The 23,315-nt window shown below is 44.7% G+C and overlaps 1 protein-coding gene across 2 annotated transcripts in view; it reads right to left on the bottom strand.

Annotated features, from left to right (window-relative positions):
- Positions 1-23,315, bottom strand: part of LOC146859048 (septin-4-like) — a 328,318-nt gene that overhangs the window by 103,635 nt on the left and 201,368 nt on the right. For both annotated transcript variants that reach the window (XM_085649678.1, XM_085649677.1), the window contains exon 6: positions 18,118-18,241. In XM_085649678.1, coding sequence (XP_085505804.1) covers positions 18,118-18,241 — 124 coding nt within the window. The remainder of the gene's footprint in view (positions 1-18,117; positions 18,242-23,315) is intronic.

Here is a 23,315-nt window from a genome sequence, read left to right on the forward strand (position 1 = left end):
AGCATGTGTGCAGGACTGTATGGGTGGATGAGTGTGTGTATGGGTGTGTTAGTGAGTGAATGACTGTCTCAATAGTGTCTTTATGAGTAACTACATATGTTTTAAACTAGTATATGTGACTATTGGTGTATATATGTGAGTATATGTGAGAGTGAGAGATTGAAAGAGTTCCTGTATGAATAAGTATGTGTTTCTATAAGTGATTGTTACTGAAGAGGTTGTTGTAACTGGTATTGGTATGTCCATTGTTTTGAAAATTTTAGTCTCTATTTTTGAATGTGTGTATCAAAGGTTATATTAGGGTGAGAGGAGGTCTGCCACTCTATCACAAGGATGATGTCATCAGTGATGTCATCAGTGATGTCATTTGAGATGTCATCAGTGATGTCATGAGTGATGTCACTGACCATGTCATGAGTGATGTAATATGTGACGTCATCAGCAGTGCATTGCGGGCGCGCGAGTTATAGTTAGCTGAACTAACTATAACGGGGGAATTTCAATGGTTTTGTACAAGTGAAAAGTCCAGCTAACTATAACACCCCTGAAACCTATGGTTTTTTCAGTGAATTTCTGAGGTTTTTTAAATGCTAATTCCTAACTATAACGTGCCTGAAACCTATGGTTTTTTCTGTGAATATATATATATATATATATATATTATATATATATATATATATATATTCACTGACAAAACCATAGGTTTCACACATGTTATAGTTAGGAATTAGCATTTAAAAAACCTTGCAAATTCACTTAAAAAACCATAGGTTTCACACATGTTATAGTTAGGTGGATATTTCACTCGTAAAAAACCAATGAAATTCCCCCGTTATAGTTAGTTCAGATAACTATAACTCGCGCGCCCGCAATCCAGTGCTCATGACGTCACATATTTCATCACTCATGACATGGTCAGTGGCATCACTCATGACATCACTGATGACATCATCCTTGTGATAGAGTGGCGGTCGCGCGAGTTATAGTTATCTGAACTAACTATAACGGGGGAATTTCATTGGTTTTTTACGAGTGAAATATCCACCTAACTATAACATGTGTGAAACCTATGGTTTTTTAAATGAATTTGCAAGGTTTTTTAAATGCTAAGTCCTAACTATAACGTGTGTGAAACCTATGGTTTTTTCAGTGAATTTGTACGGTTTTTTAAATGCTAATTTATTAATGTATTATTCTTTTTTTTATATATTTATTTTACAATAAACTACGTATTAAAAAATGTTTCTTTTTTCGGGGGGGTTTTCCCCTGCGATTTTTTTGTTTTAAAAATTAAAAAAATGTTCTGCCTTCGGGGTCCTTCAGGGACCCCCTGACAAAGGCTAGGGGGTCAGGAACTCTCTACCCTGCCCCCTTTTCACGTTCGCCACCTTCCTTTTTCACTCTCGCACTGAAAACAAACAAAATGGAGGCCGACACTTCCTGATTTCGACCGATTCGAACGTTGACTAACATGTAACCACCAATCAGAATTACGCTCGCGCACGTTAGGGTGCTCGCACGGTGCGCGCTTATAGATATTTATATGCTTTTAAATGCTATTTTCTCAGGAACTACTGAACAGATTGACACCAGACCTGCAAAAGGCACTTCCCTGACCTGAGGACTACCTCTCTGCCAAATTTCAAGTAATTCTGTTCAGCCGTTCGAGCTGTACCTTCGACTAAAGGTCCTATGGAAAAATGCATGGGGAAAACGCGTTTTGGGACCCCCCTTTTTTCTCGGCCCCCACTTGACGAATCACCCCAAGACTTTAAGGGTAGGAGCTGAACGGAGCACCCCATTAGTTTTGAAAATTTCGCGACGATTCGTCAACCGGCGCCAAAGTTATTCAAAATAGAATTTTCAGATTTCCTATGGAAACTCGGTCCTAACTATTACTATCTACTGGCGACCGCCAGTAGATAATATATATATATATTTGGATGCAATAACAGAAGCAGTAAAATACCAGGAGGGCTGCACCCTATGCTGGGCACAGATTATTAGTTTATGTGTTTTAAGCCACACCCTTAATTAATTCAGCCACGCCCCTTTGAGAGATCCTTCAGTTTTTTCATCCCACTTAAAGCCCTGCCTGGGTCTTTGAGTGGCGACCTAACAATGCATTCTGACTGCTGCAATTGTGGGTTGAGGGGCGTAACGCTGACTCTTGCGGCCCCTGCTGTTACACAGTGGAGCCCCCAACACTGCGGGAGCCTCCTAATCAGCCATCGGCTAATGGATAACTTTAAGATATATGAGACTCAGTGGCTCCTTATCCTATTCATGAGGTTGGTGGGGGTAAGGGTAGGGGGCGAGGGAAGGGATAATTCTGCATTACGCCACTGCTTGGGTTGCTTCAATTGGACTAATTAGATCTATAGATGTAAAGGTCAGGCATGGAAATAGGGTCTGTGATGACAGGGAAAGATGTGGTCATCCTAGATGGAAGGTAGTGAGTGATTATCTCGTCTAGTGCTTAATGGTTTACATCGACCCCTTCCTGACCCAATAGAACTTTCTTAGACATGTACGAAGGGACAGATTTTTCAACCTTTCACGCTGCTCAGAAAGCCACCTTGCTGCGCTGTTGGAAAGGGAAAGGGCAGGAATGTGCCGCACTTACAGCACATTAGTGTCCTTTGCTTGTGCGGGTGCTCTTTTGGCTGCCTAGAGCCAATGCAGGCACCCTTGCGCCATGCTGCAAGGGTGCCTGTTTTGTAGGCAGGATTTGTTTTGGTGCTGGAAAGGACATGTTCTTGCACAAAAACAATCCTCTGAGGCATTTTTTCTCTTTTTAAGAGTAAGCAGTACACTTAGAAAGACGAAACAACGAGGAGAAATAAAGCTATTTCTCCTCGTTGTGCCTCACCTTGGGAGGTGTAGCATTTTGACGCATTGCCAGGTGCACCAGTGTTTGTAAATCTGGGAATGCACCAAAATCCATGGGTGGATGCATGGGAACACCCACGCTCCACCCTTGGAATGCATCCCTGGGGCAGAATAATGCAACGCAGTGATTTGCGTTAGTCTAGATTTATGAAGCCATGCAGGCCCACGCAAGGTGGCCTTGTGTGGATACACTAATCTTACTTTAGTGTTGCGTAGCCCTTGCACCCCCTCAAGGGTGACGCAACACATTGATAAATATGCCCAAATGTTGCTACGCACATAGCTGTCCATAATGAAAAAGAACAGTCACTGCCAAAACCAATAGGTCTAACTTGAATTGAGTTCTGAAGAAAATACTAAAAGCCAACTGAGGTGAAAAAATAAAACAAAAAGTGAGTACTTTCTGAGTTCAATGCATTAATGAGAATATAACGTGCACTACAATACAAGCACTTCAAAGAGATTGAATGATACACCAAACAGCCACCAGCCTAACATGAGAGTGAAATACCCCTCTGGAAGGAGCTGAAACACACTCTATTCATGTTTTAGAACATATTTGTAACAATTGGTCATGCAAAATGTTGCACTGTTAAGCCACACCTAAAGTAAGAGTGACGTGCAGGGCACCCTGTAAAGTGCCGCTGCAGGGCAGTGTAATGTGCCATAACATTTGGAGACATGGACCAAGATTGAGGCCCGAGCCCTGACACCTTTGAGTAGCTCTAGCCCCGTACCTCACATCAGCTGATGCCATGATAGCACAAGTACCTCTACTCTTCCAGCGGAGGCACACAGCAAGAGCAACCAGTGCGGCACCGCATGCGCGGTTAAACCCTGCTTGTTGGAACTGGCCCTTTTTGCAGGGTTAACCCAAACTTTTTGCCTTCCTCCTGTATGTTTTCTGACCTGTTTTTGCTGGTTTTATGACTCTGGGCACTTTACCACTGCTGATCAGTGCTAAAGTGCATGTGCCCTCTCTGATAAACTTTGTAAGATTGGGCTATCCTTGTTTGGCATATTTAATTTACCTGTAAGCCCTTTGTACAGTGGTATCCCACATACCCAGGGTCTGTAAATTAAATGCTACTAGTGGGCCTGCAGCGCTGCTTGCACCACCCATCGAAGTAGCCTTTAAAACCTGTTTAAGGCCTCTGCTGCTGCAGGGCCTGTGCGCGTAGTTTACTTCGAGGTCAGTGCTTGTCATTTAAATCAGGTTTCTTCTTGTAGACGGACAACCACGTTTCCTGTGGACGGACAACCCAGGCAGTATGGTTGCCGGTGTTGCATATTGTTGAAAATTTTAATTTGATATCGCTTGATAACTTGTAACGGGTTTTGCACCTAATGTTGACATTTCACCAGTGATGGTACCCATGCTCTCTTAGGTGTATCTAGTGGAGAATATTTTTTAAAAAATTAGGTGGTGTCGGCTGTGATAAATGAAACCTGTAGCGACAACATATCCGCAGCTTATTGCTTATCCTATGGCCGTCACTATAGCCTAGATCAATTGACAAACTATCCAATGAGACTGGTTGAGATGCAGTCGTGGATTTGGCCCTTTTTGCAGGGTTATCACCAAACTTTTTGCTTCTTCCTCCTACTTTTTCCTTACCTGTTCTTGTTGGCTATAAGACTCTGGGCACTTTACCACTGCTAAGCAGTGCTAATGTGCATATGCTCTATGTGTAACTTGTGAACATAATTGGTTCTCCATGATTGGCATATTTGATTTACTTGTAAGTCCCTAGTAAACTGCACTGAGTGTGCCAGGGCCTGTAGATCAAATGCTACTAATGGGCCTGCAGCACTGAATGTGCCACCCACATGAGTAGCCATGGAAAGGTATCTCAGACCTGCTACTGCATTGTCTGTGTGAGTTTGAAAACTACCATGTAGACCTGGTAAGTGCATCCACTTGCCAGGCCCTAACCGTCCCTTTTCTTACATGTAAGGCACCCCTATGGTAGGCCCAAGGTCCCCCTCTGGGCAGGGTGCAGTGTATGTGAAAGGTAGGACATTTACTGGTGCGTGTGACATGTCCTGATAGTGAAATAATGCCAATTTCGTTTTTCACTATTAAAAGGTTATGTGTCCCATAGGATAGAATGAGAAATACTTTGTAACATCTTACAAGTATAACTTCCCACTGGAACAAGGTAGAGAAATAAAGTTTAGGCTCTCTGAACTCAGAATTTAATAACACATCTTTAAGTAAAGATGTTTTTCAAATAGTGTCTGTTTGTAAATGCCACCTTTAGAAAGTAAAAACAATTAAGTATAAGAATGTATTCCTTCCCTTAAATTATTTTATCCTTTAATCCAAACACTGTGTGTTTAAATGTGTGCGAACAGAAGCTGTGAAAACGTCCCTTATCACAGCTATTTTGAAAAATTTCCCAAAGGGCACTTTCCTCGCGCACCCAAAAGCAATTTTGTTTGTTTGTATTTTGGTGTTGAATGATTGATGAATATGGAGTAATCGAGAGGGGTGAGGCAGGTTTGAAGTATTGCAGAGGGTGGTTGAGTATTTTGTATTTGGGTTGTAATTTCGTGTGTAGAGTTTTTTGTGGTGAGGAGGGTTAAACATGCTGGGGGTCTCACTTTTAGTGTGAATATCGGATTGCATTCGGAGTGTTCAGATTTGGGTAGGCAGTGAGGGGAGGGTGCAGGCATCGCAATCAGTAGCGTTTTTGTGAACACAGTAAGATTGAGCAGCGAGTTGAACAGTTTTTTCTATTTGTTTTAGTGAACCCATGACGAAGAGCCATAAGGCTCAAAATGCATTGGGTGCAATGAATGAAATGAGCTCACTTTGAAACATGACTGACCTTACGTGTCACTGTTTGAAAGCCTGGATTGGTAGCAGGAGGCATTGGAAACTGTTAAATAAAGAATTATGGTGCAATCATGCTGTCTCCGTGGTGATGAAATACATTGGAAGAAGTATGACATAAGGATTGGTTTTATGATCGACACATCATAAAAAATATGGTTAACTTTGGAGGAAGTGGTCTACTCAGGAACTATTCCCCTTTCAGCAGTGCGACAGACGGGTGTGCGAGGAAAGTGCTTTAGAAAGTAGGCATTTTCTTGTTTAACCATTCTGTGTACCTCTGCCTGTTTATGGATTGACTGTCTGGTTTTGGAGTGACAGGGGCTGGGGTTGTGCATTCACTGTAGACGGGGGTGTTGAGGTGTGCCTGGCCCTTCCTGGATGACTCAGAGCTGAGCTGAATGGGGCTTGGCTGCATTTAGAGTAGTGGGGGGAGATTTCCTTGCACCTGAATAGGGCCTGTCTCCCTTGCACAATGCTGTCATACTGCACCAGTGAGGACAGAGGCCCTTGCACAAAGTGAACAAAGACAAAATGGGTTATAAGTAGTAGACCTTAAACCCCAGAACTTTACATTACTTCTGAACTCAAGAGGAACCTTTGCCAAGGAGAAGAGCTGATGAGCTGTGAGGAGGAGTACTGCCCCTTTGCTGTGTGCTGTGTGGCGTTGGACTGCAGTTGCTGTATCTGCCAAGGAAAGGACAAAGACTGGAACTTTGTGGGGAACCTGCTTGAAGAATATCTCTAAGGGCCTGTTGGCTGGCTTCCTGTTCTGAAGTCTCAGGGACACAAAGACTTCATCCCAGCTTCCCTGAACTCTGTTGCTGAGAGTTCTGACCAATTCCAGTTGTGAGCATCTGGAGGTTGTCCCTGCTGTTGGTAGATGGAAAAAAAGAAGAACTTAAGAAACTGACGCATTGCTCTTCATGCGGCTGTTTTTCCAATGCAGCACGAGGAGAATCTCCACACATCACTGCACTGCTGAAGAACTGCTATAGCGCCTATTGCAGCTGCAAGAACCATTGCATCGAAGGATCGTGGCTGAAGAAACTGACACAGCACTGCTTGACGCCGCCGCATCGATCGCCAAAGCTTCCCGGAGTTTCTCGCACCTTGGTGGCAAGTTTTCCAGACGCATCACCTGCGGACCAGAATGGTCATGGAGTCGAAGCATCACTTCCCCCTACAGACCGGATTCGATGCATAACTTCACCTGCGTGTAGCAGAACTGTTGCATCACCTCGCTAAGGTCTCAGGAACTGACGCATCCCATATCTGCGGCTATTTGGCATTGAAAATTTTGATGCATCTGTAGAATCACGCATCCATAGTTTTCTATGGACCAATTTGTTTGAAACCTTTTTAAAGCCATATTTGTATTACATCTATGTTGGATTTTTGTTGTTTTGGTCTTGTTAAGTTTAGATAAAGATACTTTATTTTTTTAAACTGGTGTGGTGTCCATTTGTGGTGTTATCAATGTATTACTGTGTTTTTTGAGTAGAAATACTTTACATATTGGCTTTGAGATAAGTCTGTCTGTTCGTGCCAAGCTACCCAGGGGTGAGTAGGGTTTAACTAAAGTGTGTATCCCCCTTAACCTGACTAGAAGCAAGGGTCCCTATTTGGACAAAGGTATCTACCTCTCCCAACCAGTGACCCCCATTTCTAACATGCAGTATCATAGCCTCGGGGGTGGCATCCATAATCTCCTGCTGTAGCTATTTTAGAGAACTATTGAATTAGTTTATCAAAATATTTGGACAGGCTCAAGAGTCTTACTTTTGTGCATTAAAACTAAGGGCAACCAATGCTTCTAAGGCAAAATTCTGATTTTTAGCCCTGACTAACTTCAACCATAGCTGGCAGAAGAAATCTGGATTTATGCAGTTCAAATAAGGGTGGCAAGGGGGTACCCAAACTTTCCTTCTACTACTCTTGGCACTGACTTTGTTCCACCTGGTCTCAGAGTTCGAGGAATCACTGACAGGTAAAGGAAGAAAATAAGATTCAAAAAGCCTTGCTTACTTTTTTTTGCAAAAATGCAATGCCTTTCCTCTCAGCCCTAAGCAGAAAATAGGAGCCTCTTGGGGGACGGGTAAAGGATAAGTCTGTGAAGTCACTGCAAGTAAAAGTTGCATGATGTCACTTCCCCAGCCCCTGCCTCAAAGGTCGTGTTAGAAATATGTGCCCTTAACAAGCCTTACTCTGATATGGTTGAACATATTTTAGTTTTTTTTCTTTGGTAACATTATCTTCGAAAATGTGATAATTGTTGAAAAATAGTTTTAAAAATCTACTTAATTAATAGTTTAACTGTGCAATATTATTTCTATTAATAATAGATATATATTAAAAGAGGGAGCGACTAAACAAGGGGCATGGATGGATATGTGAAAAGGCCATTTAGTTAATGTCACAAGTGTTGGAAATTATAATGTTCTGGTGTGAACATGAGCTTCTATTGGAATTCTCTGCGACATATTATCAAGGCCATTATCGCCGCTTTAGCGGCAGTTTCCTGCCGCTAAAGCGGCGATAATTGTAACGCCGTCCTTGTTAATATGCCCCAAAGTTTTCACATTTGCAAAATCTGCCTGTGGGTGAAATTTCCTGCAACAGACCTTTCCAATACAAACTTCTTTGCCAGCAAATTTTATGTCAAGATAGGAGCTTTCTAATCTTGCTTTATTCCTATAGCAGCCAAAATAAACAATAAAACTACAGTTCTCAGAAGGCCAAGCGAAAGACTGGCCAATGGGGAAACATGGAATCTAGAACCAACAACCAATGAACTGACAGTCCCATGTATAACGCTTGTCCTGACTGCAAACAGCCCTCTTTTCTTGCTGCACGCAGTCAAGATAAGTACATGCACTTCTTACTTTTATTACATTTTATAAGGTTAATGGTATATTTCATGTGCGCTGTTATTATTGGTTTATTGTGCAGCTTTTAGGTGCAGGTGTCCTGCTTTTGAGCTCTGCACTCCCCCACTGTTGCCCGCAATTACGGCTCACTTCGCCACTCGCGCGCGTTGCCGGTTGCCTCAACGCTTCGTGCGATGGCCCTTTCTGCCATTTCCCTTTGGTTTCCACACCTCAGTTGGCTCTTGCGCATGCTGACCAATGTGCCTCATTTATGCCGAGTTTCGGCGCCAGAGCTCCGTCTTCTTTGCCCTCCTTTGCTCCGGTTGCGACCCGCTTCTAAGGGAGTGGTTTCCTTCGACTTTCAGTGCCAGGGGTGGTCCTCAGCTTTGGGTTTAGTTAACCCTTTGTTCATACGGTCTCTGCCTACTTATTGTAATTATGGAAATTGACAGCTCTTCTGGCTCAGACATGCAAAACAATGAAGGAGAAGCCTTCAAGAATGATTTAAATGTCTTTATTAATTCCTCTGTGGAGCATGCGGTGGAAGCTTCTATGAAACGTTTTCCATAGATATGGAACATTCTATGCTGTCTCTGATGTCCAAAGTTTTGGGCAGAAAGACTAAATATGATATTTCTGATGTGTCACGTATGATTAGCAAGGCTTCCTCGCGCAAGGTCTAAGACGTGGTGCCTGCCAGGCCTCCTTCTAAGGAGGAGATTTCTATTTTGGATGGTAAACGTAAGGATAAGTCAAAAAACGTGGAGGTACCTAAAAAACTGGCCATTTCCCAGATTTTGGACACAGATGATGATCTTGGTGAAGCAGATGATTTGTTTGCCCTTTTTGATGTCAATGACCCTTCTTCCCCTCCCCCTAAAAAATCGAAATCTGATTCTTTTTCCTCCAGACCTATTCAGGATTCGGAGGGTACTCCCATGTTTGACCCTTCTTCTATTCGCCATCCAAACTCCACGGAATGGTGCCCTGCTTCTCATGCTGGCGACTATATTTCAGCTAGACGTCACCTTCCTTTGGACAGGACCACCAGGTCCAAACTCAAGTCGGAATGCCCTAAACCGTCTCTTGCTTCCAATATTACGGTTACTCAGACTATTGACCAACCTTTATTAACATTATTTTCCAAATTTGGTAAAGATCCCCGTAAAGGGGTGGACAAGGCTTGGTCATCTTGTCAAGACAAGTTATTGGATGTCGTAGGGCCCTTAGCTCGCATCTTTGACTTGGTGGAATCTGCTCATTTGGATGGCACTGATTTGGGTCCTCAGGATATTTCCTTATGGGTACAACCTTTTGTCTCCTTGGTAATGCCAACTCGGCAATTATCCATGAACTCTGCAAAGGTCTCCTTACTAAACTGGATCCCAAGTTGGCTAACTTGGCTGCCCTTGACCCTGGTATTAAGCCCGATGGACTTTTGTTTGGTGACGCTTTAGTAAAATACTTAAGTAAGTTTGTCACCAACTTTTCTTCCCTTGATAAAGCTCAACAATCCATAAAGAAAGTTTTTTCTCAATGGGTTTTTGGACGGGCCGGTAGAGGCAGGAGTCGCTTTGCCGGTCGTTCATACCAAAACCAAGGCTCCGGAGGATCTTTCAATTCCAACTTTCAAGACTTCAAGCCCCAATTCTACCCTCAAAGAGGTCGAGGTTTCAGAGGTTGTAGACAAAAGAATTTCAGGAACAATTCCCAACAAGGTAAGTCCCTCAGATCCCCCCCCTGTTGAGGGTCGCTTAAGTCTATTGGTTCCAAAATGGCAAACTCTGACTGCATATCCTTGGGTTCTAAACTCTATCCAAGGTTATCTTATAGAGTTTTACGCTCCACCTTTCCAAACAGTTTTCACTCCTCCTCTTGTCTTCTCATCTGACATGTCCAATCTCATTTCAATAGAGGTTCAAACCCTTCTCCAAAAACAAGCAATTCAAATTACACCTCAAGATCCTTCAGGGTTCCTAAGTTCCATCTTTCTTGTTCACAAGAACAACAAAATGCGTCCTGTCATAAATATGAAGTGGTACAACCAATTTGTGTTTTATCGCCACTTCAAAATGGAAACCATTATTCATCTCAGGTATTCTCTTCATTTAAACAATTGGATGGTCTGAATAGATCTACAGGACGCATACCTTACTATTCCGATTCATCGTGCTCACAGGAAATTTCTTCAATTTCAATGGCTAGGAGTAAACTATCAGTTTTGCTCCCTCCCCTTCGGTCTGTGGTCAGCACCATGGTGCTTTACGAAGATAATTAAACTGGTTGTGACGTATCGGAGGTCTCTCGGGGTCAGATTAATTATCTATCTCGACAACATCTTGATAATGAATCTGGACAAGCAAACTCTGTTGTCCCATTTGAACATCACTCGATCTCTCCTTTCAGAACTGGGTTTCTTTTTAAACCCCGAAAAATCCATGCTCACTCCTTATCAGCAAATCGACTTCTTAGGTTTTCTTGTGGATTCTTCCACTGCTTCTCTTCCTCTTCCTCAGTCAAAAGTCTTAGCTATAAAATCAGACTTCTACCAAGTGCTTCGGACCTCCTTGGTCTCCCTCAGATCTCTCGCGAGAATTGTGGGTCTGTTGTCCGCCTCCATTCAGGCAATCTTTCCAGGGCCTCTTCACTATCACTGCCCTCCAGCGCCTAAAAATATGACATCTGCGTCAAGGCCTGGCTTATTCAAATCTCATTTCCTTAGACCAGGAATCCTATCTAGAGCTCCAATGGTGGATAGACCATTTAGATGCGTGGAACGGGCGAACAATCTTCGCCTAAGCCCCAGATCTTGGGTTAGAATCCGATGCAAGACTGTTGGGCTGGGGCGCCCGTTGTGGTACAATCTCCACTGGAGGTACATGGTTTCTCGAGGAGTTGAGATTACACATAAACTGTTTAGAGAGATGCTGGCAGGCTCCTTTGCAATCAGGAGTCTCGCAAAGGACAAAGTTCGCTGTTTGATCCTTCTTCGCATGGACAAAGTTTCTGCGGTCGGCTTTATAAACCATCTAGGTGGCTCCAAATCCAAAGCCCTTGCGGAGTTAGCAAAGACCCTATGGGAATTTTGCCTTCTCATCAAGATCTCTCTCAGATCAGAATACCTCCCAGGCAATCTTAAATCTATAGCAGACTGGCACTCTCGTTACCTACGGGACTCCAGCGATTGGAAGCTTCTTCCATCCGTTTTTCAATCTCTGTTTAAAAAATGGGGACCTTTGCACATCGATCTCTTTGCATCTCACCTCAATTCTCAACTTCCACATTTCTTCAGTTGGCGTCCGAATCCTTTGGCTCTGGCCACAGACGCTTTCCTCCAAGATTGGTCACCTCATGTCAATTATGCCTTTCCTCCTTTTATCATGATCAACATGGTACTGGCCCAGACCAGAAGCCAGTTAGCCTCTCTGGTGATAATGGCCCCTTTTGGCAATCTCAGATTTGGTTCCCCTCTCTGTTGGAGATGGCAGTGGATTTTCCAGTTCTCCTTCCTTCTTGCAGCAATCTTTTTCTAGGTCCCTTGGGTCAGCCACACAATCTTATTCTTGACAACTCGTTGATTCTGTCCACTTGGAAGATTTCGGGTCTATTCAGCCTGACCTCCTCATTTCGCAGGAAGCTTCTCTCTTTATTAGCAGAGCATGGTCTCCGGGAACAATGAAAGCTTACAAATCAGCGTGGTCTTTATGGGCAAGCTGGTGTTTTCGGAAGACATATCGATCCCTTTTCAGCACATTTAACCTACATTGTCAATTTTCTAGCTTCTGAAGCTAGCCCATGTAAGTCTTACAGAACGGTTAATCTGTACAGATCTGCGATTTCTCTTAATCACAATGCTATTGATGGCAAACCAGTGGGTGAACACCCCCTAATTTGTCGCCTACTTAGAGGTGTGAAGTTCTCTAAACCTCCTTTGGCATGGTACTCTATGTTATGGGACGTGAATTTGTTACTCAAACATTTTCTGATCGGCCAGATAATGTAGTACTTTCTTTGAAAATTCTTTCAGCTAAACTTACTATGCTTTTGTGCTTGGTTTCTATAAAACGTGTTTCTGATGTCAAAGCTATGGATGTTTCCTCTCATCAGTTTACCCCTTCTGGTGTGATGTTTCACATTAATAAACGTACAAAAACTCATTTGAACACTGTTTTTCATCCCTATTTTCCCTCTCAACCGAAATTATGTGTGGGTAAATGCCTCAAGGTGTACGAACAATGGACCTTTGATCTCAGAAGGTCCTCCCATTCCCAACTTCTCATTTCTTTCTGTAAACCTCACAATCCCGTTTCTTCTGTCACTTTAGCTTGTTGGCTTCGCTGGAATATGTCCCTTGCCGGCATTGATGTCTCCGTCTTCGGTGCCCATCCCTCCAGGAAAGCCATGGCCTCCCAAGCTTTTTGGGCAGGCTCCCGATTGGAGGACATTCTGAGATCGGCTAATTGGTCCATGACAATGTGTTTTGAATGTTTTATTGCAAACCTGTTGTTACTGCTGCTTCTTTGGTTGTTGATATTCTTTGAACAAGCATAATAGGAGCCTCCAGTCTTGACATAAAATGTAGATTTTCCTAGTAATTTATGACAGAAAGTCGTAATTTTATTATCGCTCCACCAAAATCACTACCGCGACGCGCAGGAAGATTAATCACAATTGACACCAATGCATGTCTTTAACATTTTTCTTTAGTGATACAACGTAACAATGTACAACAATAGCCTCAAATATTATTTACTTCTAGATATTCCCCGGAAGAAGGCATCACGCCGAAATGCATTGGGAATTGTAAACTTGTAATATACGATGCATCATCAAAATGATATATGAATTTCGTGATTAAACAGCTAAAAACAACAAAAGAAACTTTTCAAGAAACTTTATTGAATTTAATTGGATAACAACAATTCAACATCGATACACTAGTGCCCAGGGGACACACCCAACGTTTTGGGGTTTGCTACTAATCACATTGAATCCCCGCACTCCTTGTTCAGAGAAGTGACACCCAGGAGCACTGACTTACCTTCACATAAACCTGTTAGAACATGGACATAAATACATAAGCAGTGCACGTACTATTCCTATAGAGTAATTTTATTAAAGACACGGAGGCCATTATTATCCCACCGCAACACCATTTAATATGTGTTCTTCTCCCTCCCTATAGCGACGCCAGCTCTACCACCAGCTTCTTCCTGATCGGTGCCATCGCCTGAAAAAGGACTCTGTTCTCCAACGCCCTGTTCTCTCTGATCCTCGTTCCGTCTGCAAGAATGACCTTTTTGGACTGTAGTCAAGAATTTTTTGTTTGGACTCTAGCCTTTGGTATTGTTCTCTCTATTTTCCCTTTGTTTATGGACAGCATCTAATATGCTCGCCGAAGAATAGAGGGTTGTTCGCAGTCAGGACAAGCGTTATACATGGGATTGTCAGTTCATTGGTTGTTGGTTCTAGATTCCATGTTTCCCCATTGGCCAGTCTTTCGCATGGCCTTCTGGGAACTGTAGTTTTATTGTTTATCTTGGCTTCTATTGGAATAAAGCAAGATTAGAAAGCACAATACTCGCCTCCGTGTCTTTAATAAAATTAAGACTTTCTGCCATAAATTACTAGGAAAATCTACATTCTTCTGCAACAGCGTATGGTTTGTTGGGTTTTTCCTCTCACCAAATCCAATAATCACAAGCCTTTTCACCAAATGTTTAGTTTTTTAAACTTTAAAAAGTTGCCATGAGCGAACTTCACAATTTTTGCACATGCCTTGTTAATGTTAGTGGTTATTTCTGAACGGATGCTGAAGTGCTTGGCTGATTGACCTAAAGATCAGAGGGAGGCGTGCAAGAACGAGGCTGGACAGTGCCCAAAGTCCAGAGACAGGGTCAGGAGTGTAGCTGCAAAGCGAGGTGGAAGTTGTAGGCAAGAAGTGCCATGGGTGTGGGCTTATTCAGGAGTTTAAATAGGGTGGGGGCAGTTGAGTGATACTGGGAGTAGTGGCAAGCAGAGGTAGTTTGAAGTGAGAGCTTGTGGGAGTACTGTGGACTGTGGGTGCTCTGTGACTGGATAATTTTGTCCAACTACTGGATGAGGTGACCAAGCGAGATGACTTCCCATCATGCACCTCACCTCTGCCATGCACCATATTCCCTCCCCTAATACATTCTCAACCCATGCCATGCGTCAGATCAACTCACTTATGTCCTCCCTCAAAGCACCCTCAATCCTGTCAGGTGCCCTAACCAGAGATTAATGCAGCTAAACCTCTCCCTTAATAATCCCTCAACAGCACCTTGACCCTGTCCCTCAATAAACCCTCACCTCCCCCCCACAATGCACTTTACTTCTTCCTTGATGCACAGCCACTCCTGAAATGGAAGCGAATGTGGGGTAACAGCCAGAGCTGCTCACTTTAGAGCTGGGAATCCTAGTTCTAGTCTCTGAATAGATTTCATTTGTGTACCCAAAATAGCTTCTGTAAAATTAACTTCATCCACTCCCCTTGCAGGGCCGGACAGCTTTATCACAGTATATCTAAGATAAAGCTCTCGCAGGTTCAAAATACAAACAGTGCACCATCATATATTATAATTGCACGGCCTATGCACACATTGTGTTAATGCATTCAATTAAAAAGTCTGGGTTTACAATCCGGCAGATCTGTTCCATCTCCCACCAGTACAAAGCCGAATAAAAGCGTAGTAGCCATCTCCACTTCTTGTTAGGGTAGACACAATGCCTGCGTGCACCAAATCAACATTTTTAATTATGATGATTGTCACATAGCCAAGGTATTTAAAATGATCATTTGCCCTTAGAAGATAAGACACTTCCTCTACGTCTATATGGTCACCTGCTATCAGCATATACATCGTTTTCTGCGGCACTGCGTGCGGCATGTAGGTGCAGGTGGATTTTAATAAATTATAATCATAGTAGCCTGCCTGCCTAAATGAAATTGAAATCGGGTCACCGAGTCAAGGACACGGACGATGCGTACGGTGCAGCACCAGCATCATGCAGAGAGATAGTTGTACTTGTTTAATGTTTGGTCAGACAGACTACTGAACTGGCTCAGACTCTGTCTCTGACTCCCGGTCGGTCACGCTCAGGGTCCAAATCGGCCCCAGCAACAAAACCGGCCCACTGTCACAAAACTGGCCCCCACCCCATCCAGCCTACTGGGGGATTGCCCCGTGCCCGGAATTACCAGTCTGGCCCTGGAGTGCATATGCCTCTTCCTGTCTACTCACATTTACGCACACTGTGTGTACATGCCCACAGCTTCAACATGCCAGTTAAAGTGAGCAATCTTCACTCAAAAACACATTTGTCCCGTTAAACCCCAAGGAATCCTAGATATTCTTTCATTGGTTGAATTTCATTCATCATCAAGTAAAGCAAGAGATCACAACTCTGGAGGGTGAGTGTAAATGCAAGTGAGTCCTCAATTGTTGTATGTGACAACACAAGACTGCAAAACATCTTTCACAACAGAGACTTAAAAATACAGACTGCCAAAACAATCTTACCCCAATGTCTCGCTACAAAAAAGGCATCCTAGTTTGCAAACCAAAAACCTGTCCCACTCCATTTCCACATATATTATGGTGTTAGGGAGGAGAATCTGGGCCTACACAACATACCACACACATCATCACACACAAAGTAACAAAAGCCTACATGGTCCGTATTTGTGCTACACATGAGCTAACGTTGTTCACTTTTCCTTGCCTTATTTGCTCACTGGACACAGAAATCAGCTACCCCTCCCACCATTGCATAAAACAACTCATGGTGCAATGCAAATATGTAAACAGTGTTATTCGAACGTGTCCCCCTGTCCTTAAACAGGCGCATCTTTCTGAAATTCATATGTAAATAGGATTTTATAAATAACTGTGGCATTTGAAGAAAGTTTACGGGAAATAATTTAAAGATAAAATAGATAAAATAAATGCATCTTAGTAGTAGCTATAGTAGTCTATATGAGGCGCATGCCATTCGCTGTAGACAGTGGACCTCTTCCAGACATAGGTCGACGTTACGTGGTGTGTATACACGGTGTTATGGGCAGTGAGTTTGTGTCAGGCTGATGTGTGTTGCCTGGGTCGCTCCACCAGAGGAGTGAACAAAATAAACCATGTCCAATTCCCTAATGTCAGGACGTGCGCAGCTTGCTTTGGCATACACATCGTCTGCGTGTTCAATTTAGATAAACAACAGGCTTTCACTTCCGTTCCATTTTGGAATTGTGAAAGGGGTGATGACTAAGTTACATGGATCGGGGTCCGGGATAGGTCCACTCCACAACTGAGTGATTTGATTAAGATTTCCATGGATGATGGATCGATGTGTACAGTACACTAGCATCAGGGTCACCCAGGCAGATGCTAGTGTACACATAATCACTGCCGCTCCTGGAGTCATAGCCTAGAGTGACTAGAGCCAGGCTGAGGCCAGCCACCACCTCGCTTCGCCCCTGCTCACAACAAATTCCACTGTGCTGCGGAACCGGGCTGGGGCCTAACCTTTTGCTTTTAATTCCGGCCCGGTTGCGACGCCCCCAGACAGTGCCATGGCCCATGAATCAGATCAGACCAGGTCATAGGATCAGGATTGCATGCAATGTAAACGACTCGACTGGATGGACAATAGACTCTCCTGAGGCTGCGGGCGGCACACAGGGGGGCTAGAAATAATAAAATGATGGGGTGCCTCCCTTTTTCAGTCGTCTCTCTGCCTGCCTCACTAGCAGTCACGCGCACGTTTTATTGCGCGAGCCCCCCTGGCCCCAGCAAATAGCAATGCACATGATCATCACCAGGCAGACCCAGGCCTGGGCAGACCCCACCCTAAGGTTGAACTGTAAAGCCGCGGCGCGCAGACGCGGCGGCGGAGACCTCTGCGCGCTGCGTGCGGCATGGAGTTGCTGGTGCAGGTGGATTTAAGAAATTAGAATCATAGACTAGTAGCCTGCCAGCCGAAATGAAATTGAAATCGGGTCACTGTGAGTCACGGACACGGACGGTGTGTGCGGACCGGTGCAGCACCAGCATTATGCACAGTCAGCAGGGGTTCAAATCGGCCCCAGCAACAAAACCGGCCCCCTGTCACAAAAAAACATCCCCCACCCCATCCAGCCTACCGGGGGATTGCGCGGTGCCCGGAATTGCCAGTCCAGCCATGTCCCCTTGGCTTCACTCATGTGCACTCTCTGTCCTATCACGAGCGCTGTCCTTGTCCAAATGCTCTCGCTGTCACGTTACCCACATGGTCTTGCTCTCTGCTGGTGCACTCGTTCCACCCTGTGCATTTTCTTTCGGTCTGCACGTGCTTTTCTTCTTTCACTCCATGGCCTCTCCATCTCTCCGTTTGCATTCTAGTCCTCACTCATTATGCACACCCACTCACTTCTCATGCAATCTCACTTTCTTCTTCTCACCCATTCCAGCCTTCCACTGCTTCACCCCCTATAAATGACAGGTCAACAAAGACACATACCAGTCGTAGTTGTTGAGCGCGTCCCCAAAGCCAGGGGTATCCACCACGGTGAGGCGCAGTCTCACACCCTTCTCCTCGATGTCCACTGTGTGCTTAATGATCTCCACCGTCTGTGCGATGCGCTCTGTGGGCGAAAGAAGTCATTGGGTTGCTGAATGCAATGGGTCTGAGGTGATGGAGTGAGTCTTAGCTCTCCATCATGCATCACCACCCCTTGTGAGGGCCCACACAGCCCCTCCTCTCATGCAGATTCTGAGGTGACGTAGTAAGCCTACTTACCTCATCTCACTGGTACTGACTCCATCACCATGCTCTTGTGTGGGGCTAGTACACCCTTGTCTCTCAGTTTGGTGATTTATCTACATTTAACTGTCATGTTAGTCTTAGGCACCATACACAAATTGCAAAATTACTACTAGACTGATATTGGAACAATCCTGTAGTTTTGTTGCTCTAGGAAACAAATCCCAAATAAAATGATTTAATAAGATGAATCAGCTGTTGTGTAAGTGCAAGAGCATTCAAAGAGGACAATCCTGCGCCTGAGAAGTCCTAGCCAATGTTCAAGGCCCAGATTTACTTATTTTTCACGCAACGCAGTGCAGCAACCAATTTGTTTTGTGCTGCATAAGGCAGAAAACTCAGGTCCTGATTAACAATCTTTTGCCAAGGACAGCACCGCAAGCCTTCCTGCTGTGCTCCCCTACATCAAAAGAAAAGGGCAGGAATGTGCCATATCTATCAGATACAGCGCCTTGCTGTCCTTTTTCCCCTGCGCTGGCGCACAAACAGCTGCCACGCGCTAACACAGGCACTGCTCTCCTTGCTTGGGGGATGACGTTTCTCTTTAGTCTTGAGGTCTTCAGGACACAAGGGAACCTCATCACCCCACCAGCAGTGCGCCAAGAGGCGTGTTTGCAGAGGGGTGTCAAAAGGGGCGTGGCCTCTGACTACCTCTCCGCAATCCCACTGTGTGGGGCTTACTGGAGGAAACAGGTGGGCTAATTGCCTCCTAAGGACCCTCAGCATCAAAGGGGACTTCATCCCCCAACTCAGAGCGCATCAGGAGGCGTGTTTGCAGAATAAAGAACAGAGGGGGCGGGGCCTCCGGCGAATTTGCGACTTCTGTGTTTTTCCTATTTTAGGAAGGGGGCTGTGTGCCCCTCTTCACTTGATACTTTTTGGGCCCTGGGGACCCCATCCCCCGGGCTAGGCCATTTTCGATATATATATTTATTTTTTAAGCAATGGGGCTGAGTGGATCCCCTTTCCTGGGCCAGTTTTGCCCTTTATATTTTATTTTGCATTTTATGGAGGGGGGTCAAGCGACCTCCCTCCTGAGGCAGATATTGCCCCAGGTACCCGATCCCCTGGAGCATGGCCACGTCCTTAGGGACTGTGGGGGAGCCCCAAGGCCCCTGCGGTCCCTGCTGGCATTGCTAACGTGCAGCTCCCTCTGCCCAAAAGCAATTCTGCTTCGCTTCATCGAAGCAAGAGCATTTTTCCTACTCTCGTTTCCATGGAGCGGAGCAGAGTTTGCTATGGAATGGGGAAAGCACTGCTCCCGCCAAGCCATGGCAACCTGCAATGTCCTGGGGGCCACGCGACCCCCTCCCATCTTCTCTGTAGCCCCAGGGAGGTGGTGGTCCCTGGGGCCGGGGGTCCGCAATGGACCCCGTCTTTATTTATTTTGTGCCACAGGGAGGTGGCAGTCCCTGGGGCTGCGTGGGTGGGCTGGAGCCCCCTCACGCATGTTGAAATCTTGCCCGAGGGAGGTGGTGGGGTCCGGGGCAGCGGGGGCACATGGATATTACAATACTTCAGCCCTGGTGAGGTGGCGTCCCCGGGGCTGTGGGGGAGGGGGGCAGGAACCCCCCACGCATTTTTATTTACAGCCCTAGAGGTGGTGGTGCCAGTGTTGCGGGCGCCTGCGCGGGCCTACGCATCTATTTAGATAATTGCCCCAGGACCTGGCCCACCCAGGGGCTTAAAGAAAAAAAAGTGTGGGAGCCCGTGCTTCGTTTTAAAAAAAATGTTCCGCAGATTCGCACAAATCCCGACAATTAATAAAAAAAAAAGCTTTTTTTGGCCCTCTGGGTCCCTGTGGGACCTCCTGAGCAGGCCTAGGGGAGTCAGGGTGTTTCCACCCTAGCCCCTTTTTCTTTATTTTTAATGTTTTTGAACCTTTTTCCTTGTGACTCGGTTCAACAGAGTCACAAGAGGGCTGCCAGCACTTCCTGGTTGCAACTGTTGGCAGCCAATCAGATCGCAGACCTGAGATATATGTATATCTGAAAAATGTTTACATTTCATAGCAACTACTGAACGGATTGAGACCTTTCAACATATATATATATTTATAGTCACTGAAAAAAAACAAATGTTACAAGTACATTGTAGTTAGGCTCAGATTTCACTTGTGCAAAACCAGCAAAATTCAATAATTATTGTTAGTTTTGTGGGTATGTAAGTGGGTGTGTGAGTGGTTGTGGATGTGTATGTGGTTGTATGGGTCTGTAAGTGGGTTTGTGAGTGGTATATAGGTGTGTGAGTTGGTATGTGAGTGGTTGTATGGTTATGTGAGTGGTTGTGTGCATGTGTGAGTGGTTGTATGGGTGTGTGATATAGTGTTTGAGTGGGTGTGTGAGTGGTTCTGTGGATGATGTAATCAGTGATGTCATTCAAGATCTCATGAGTGATGTCATGAGCGATGTTTACTAACCATGTCATGAGTGATGTAATATGTGAGTTCATAAACAGTGCATTGCGAGGGGTGTAAGTTATAGTTATCTCACGTAACTATAACTGCTGAATTTCACTGGTTTGTATGAGTGAAATTTGAGCCAAACTATAACATCTGTTACCTTTGTTTTTTTCAGTAAATTTCTACGTTTTTTAAAATTCTATTTCCTAACTATAATGTCCCTGTAACCTTTGTTTTTTTTCCAGTGAATTCTACTTTTTCTAATGTTATTTCCTAACTATATCTTCCCTGTAATCTTATGTTTTTTTTGAGGGGATTTCTAAGGTTTTTAAAATCTTATTTTCCATATGTAACCTGTAACCTTTGAGTCTGGGTGTGTGATGGCTGTAAAGGTCAGTGAGGGGCTGTATGGGTCTGTAAGTGGGTGTGGGAGTAGTTTTTAGGTCTCGCCTGACCCAGCACATGCGCTGGTCTTGCGAGACTTATTGAGAGGGCTCCAAAAAGTGCTACCAGGCCAGCCTAGAGCTACAGTGCATGTGCGCGGGTGTGCGTGCCGTGATTGACCACGATTACTTTAACTTTCGCGGCCGCTTTGATGTTTGATCGCGATCACTTTCGCAGCCACACGGCCGCTTGTTTAAACTGTTGTGGGAAATGGAGGCGGAAGTGCTTATACTTTCTGTACTTCCGCCTAGCACCTGCCTTAATCTGTTTTTTGTGCCAATACCTCACTGCAGTCTCCTCAGGCGTCATTTCCTCTGCCCTTGTTTCCTGCAGTATATTCCCCCTCTCTAATAAATCCGAGCTAACTCTTCCTGCTCTGGCATTCCATTATTCCCTAAATATTGTACTGTGTAAGATGTGCACCTGTACACCGGTGAGCGCAATCCCGGGCTCGCGGCCAGAAACATACCGCAACATTTAGAGTATTCTTAAACGGTAATTATGTGTTTAAAAATAAAAATAAAAAAGAATAATGAAAACATCACAGTGCACAGCACGGATTCCCAGGCGTAGGATGTCCTTTGTGTCCACGTCCTGCTTTCATCCGTGGTACCCACCCTCCACCCCCTTCCCATTTCGCAACCTCCGAACCCACGCACACTACTGTGCACGGCAAAATACCGCATGCAGTGGCACTCTGGTCTTTTTTACATTCTTTTTTTAAATCCACATCTTTTATTTTGGGTCCTTACTCTACAATGGCGCAAAGGACCTACATTGTCAATTGCAGATTTGTATCTACAGTGACGCTTTTTTTAACAGTGTTGGGGTGGAAAATGTTCACAAGCTGGCACTGAAGTGTTGACACCCCCGCCTAACATGTCCCAGAACGAGTCAGGTGATTTGGGGATTTTTTACCACAGCACACACAACAATAATATGTGTGCGCTGAAGGCATACTGTTGCACAGAATCCAACCTGGAGTTGGGCTCTGGGGTTGAAGGGACCCACCGTGTGTACCCTCGACTGACTGAAAATTGCCAGCTCACCAGGCTGTAGAAGACTTACAGTAGTGGCAGCAGCACAGCAAAGCGGCAGGACATGTATTTGTTTCTGTACCCTTCCAGGAAGAGTTGCCTACTAGACTGACTCTTATTTTTAAGCGGTTCTGTGAGTCTCTCCTATTGCATCTAGTCCTTCCATGTGGGGCATGGGTGACGCATACGTGCGTATGTGTGGAGGATGTGCTTGGAGTGTGTGTGCGCCACATGATTCTTTGGCAACCTAGGAATCCATTTTGATTTCTTGCACTATAGTAATACATAACATGGAGGATACAGAGAGCCCAGACAACAATGTGAATTTCAGGGCTTCCTTGAAATATTCCTGAGGTACAGTGTGGTGGACATGACTCTAGAGCGCCCAGGGTAGGATATAGTGGGTCCTTTGAAGAGTAAGGAAAATCATCCCCTTTTGCTTATCCAATCGTCCATGAAATGCTACTCACAACAGTTTGAGTGGTAATTAAGTAGGGAGGTGTCTCCCTCTATTGGCCTTAGTTCTTGCTCTCCCCTGTCAGGCAGCTTCCAGCTCCACCCCACTTCCCTGCTGAGAGTAGAGGACGAAGACCATGGCTTGATCTGGCGAGGAGAAATACTCAAACATCAGAAAATTTCCAAAACTAGTCCTAGAACTGGACTTGTAAAGTCTTTGTCTTCATAATGAGCATAAATATAGGGGTAAACCCCCGGTCATTGCACCAAGAAAAACTTGAACCCAGCCGAGGATCGTGCAGGTAAGAGCAGTTGGGCCGAGTTGGATGAGGGGGGGATTCGACAGACGACCATGAGTGAAAATTGAATAAATAATTAATTTCCCCTTATTTTTGTCTATCAAAATCCCCTCCAACCGACCCCACCACTCTTACCTGCACGGGCCGTGGCTGCTTGAACCTGAAGAGTTTTGCAACCTGCTAGTCAGAGCTGCCTTGAGACCACTTTGATCGAAGTAGCTGACTGCGGCTGCGTACCATACACAAAGAAAAAGCTCA

The sequence above is a fragment of the Triturus cristatus genome, chromosome 3_2 (genome assembly GCF_964204655.1).
Source record: "Triturus cristatus chromosome 3_2, aTriCri1.1, whole genome shotgun sequence".
Lineage (NCBI taxonomy): Eukaryota > Metazoa > Chordata > Amphibia > Caudata > Salamandridae > Triturus > Triturus cristatus.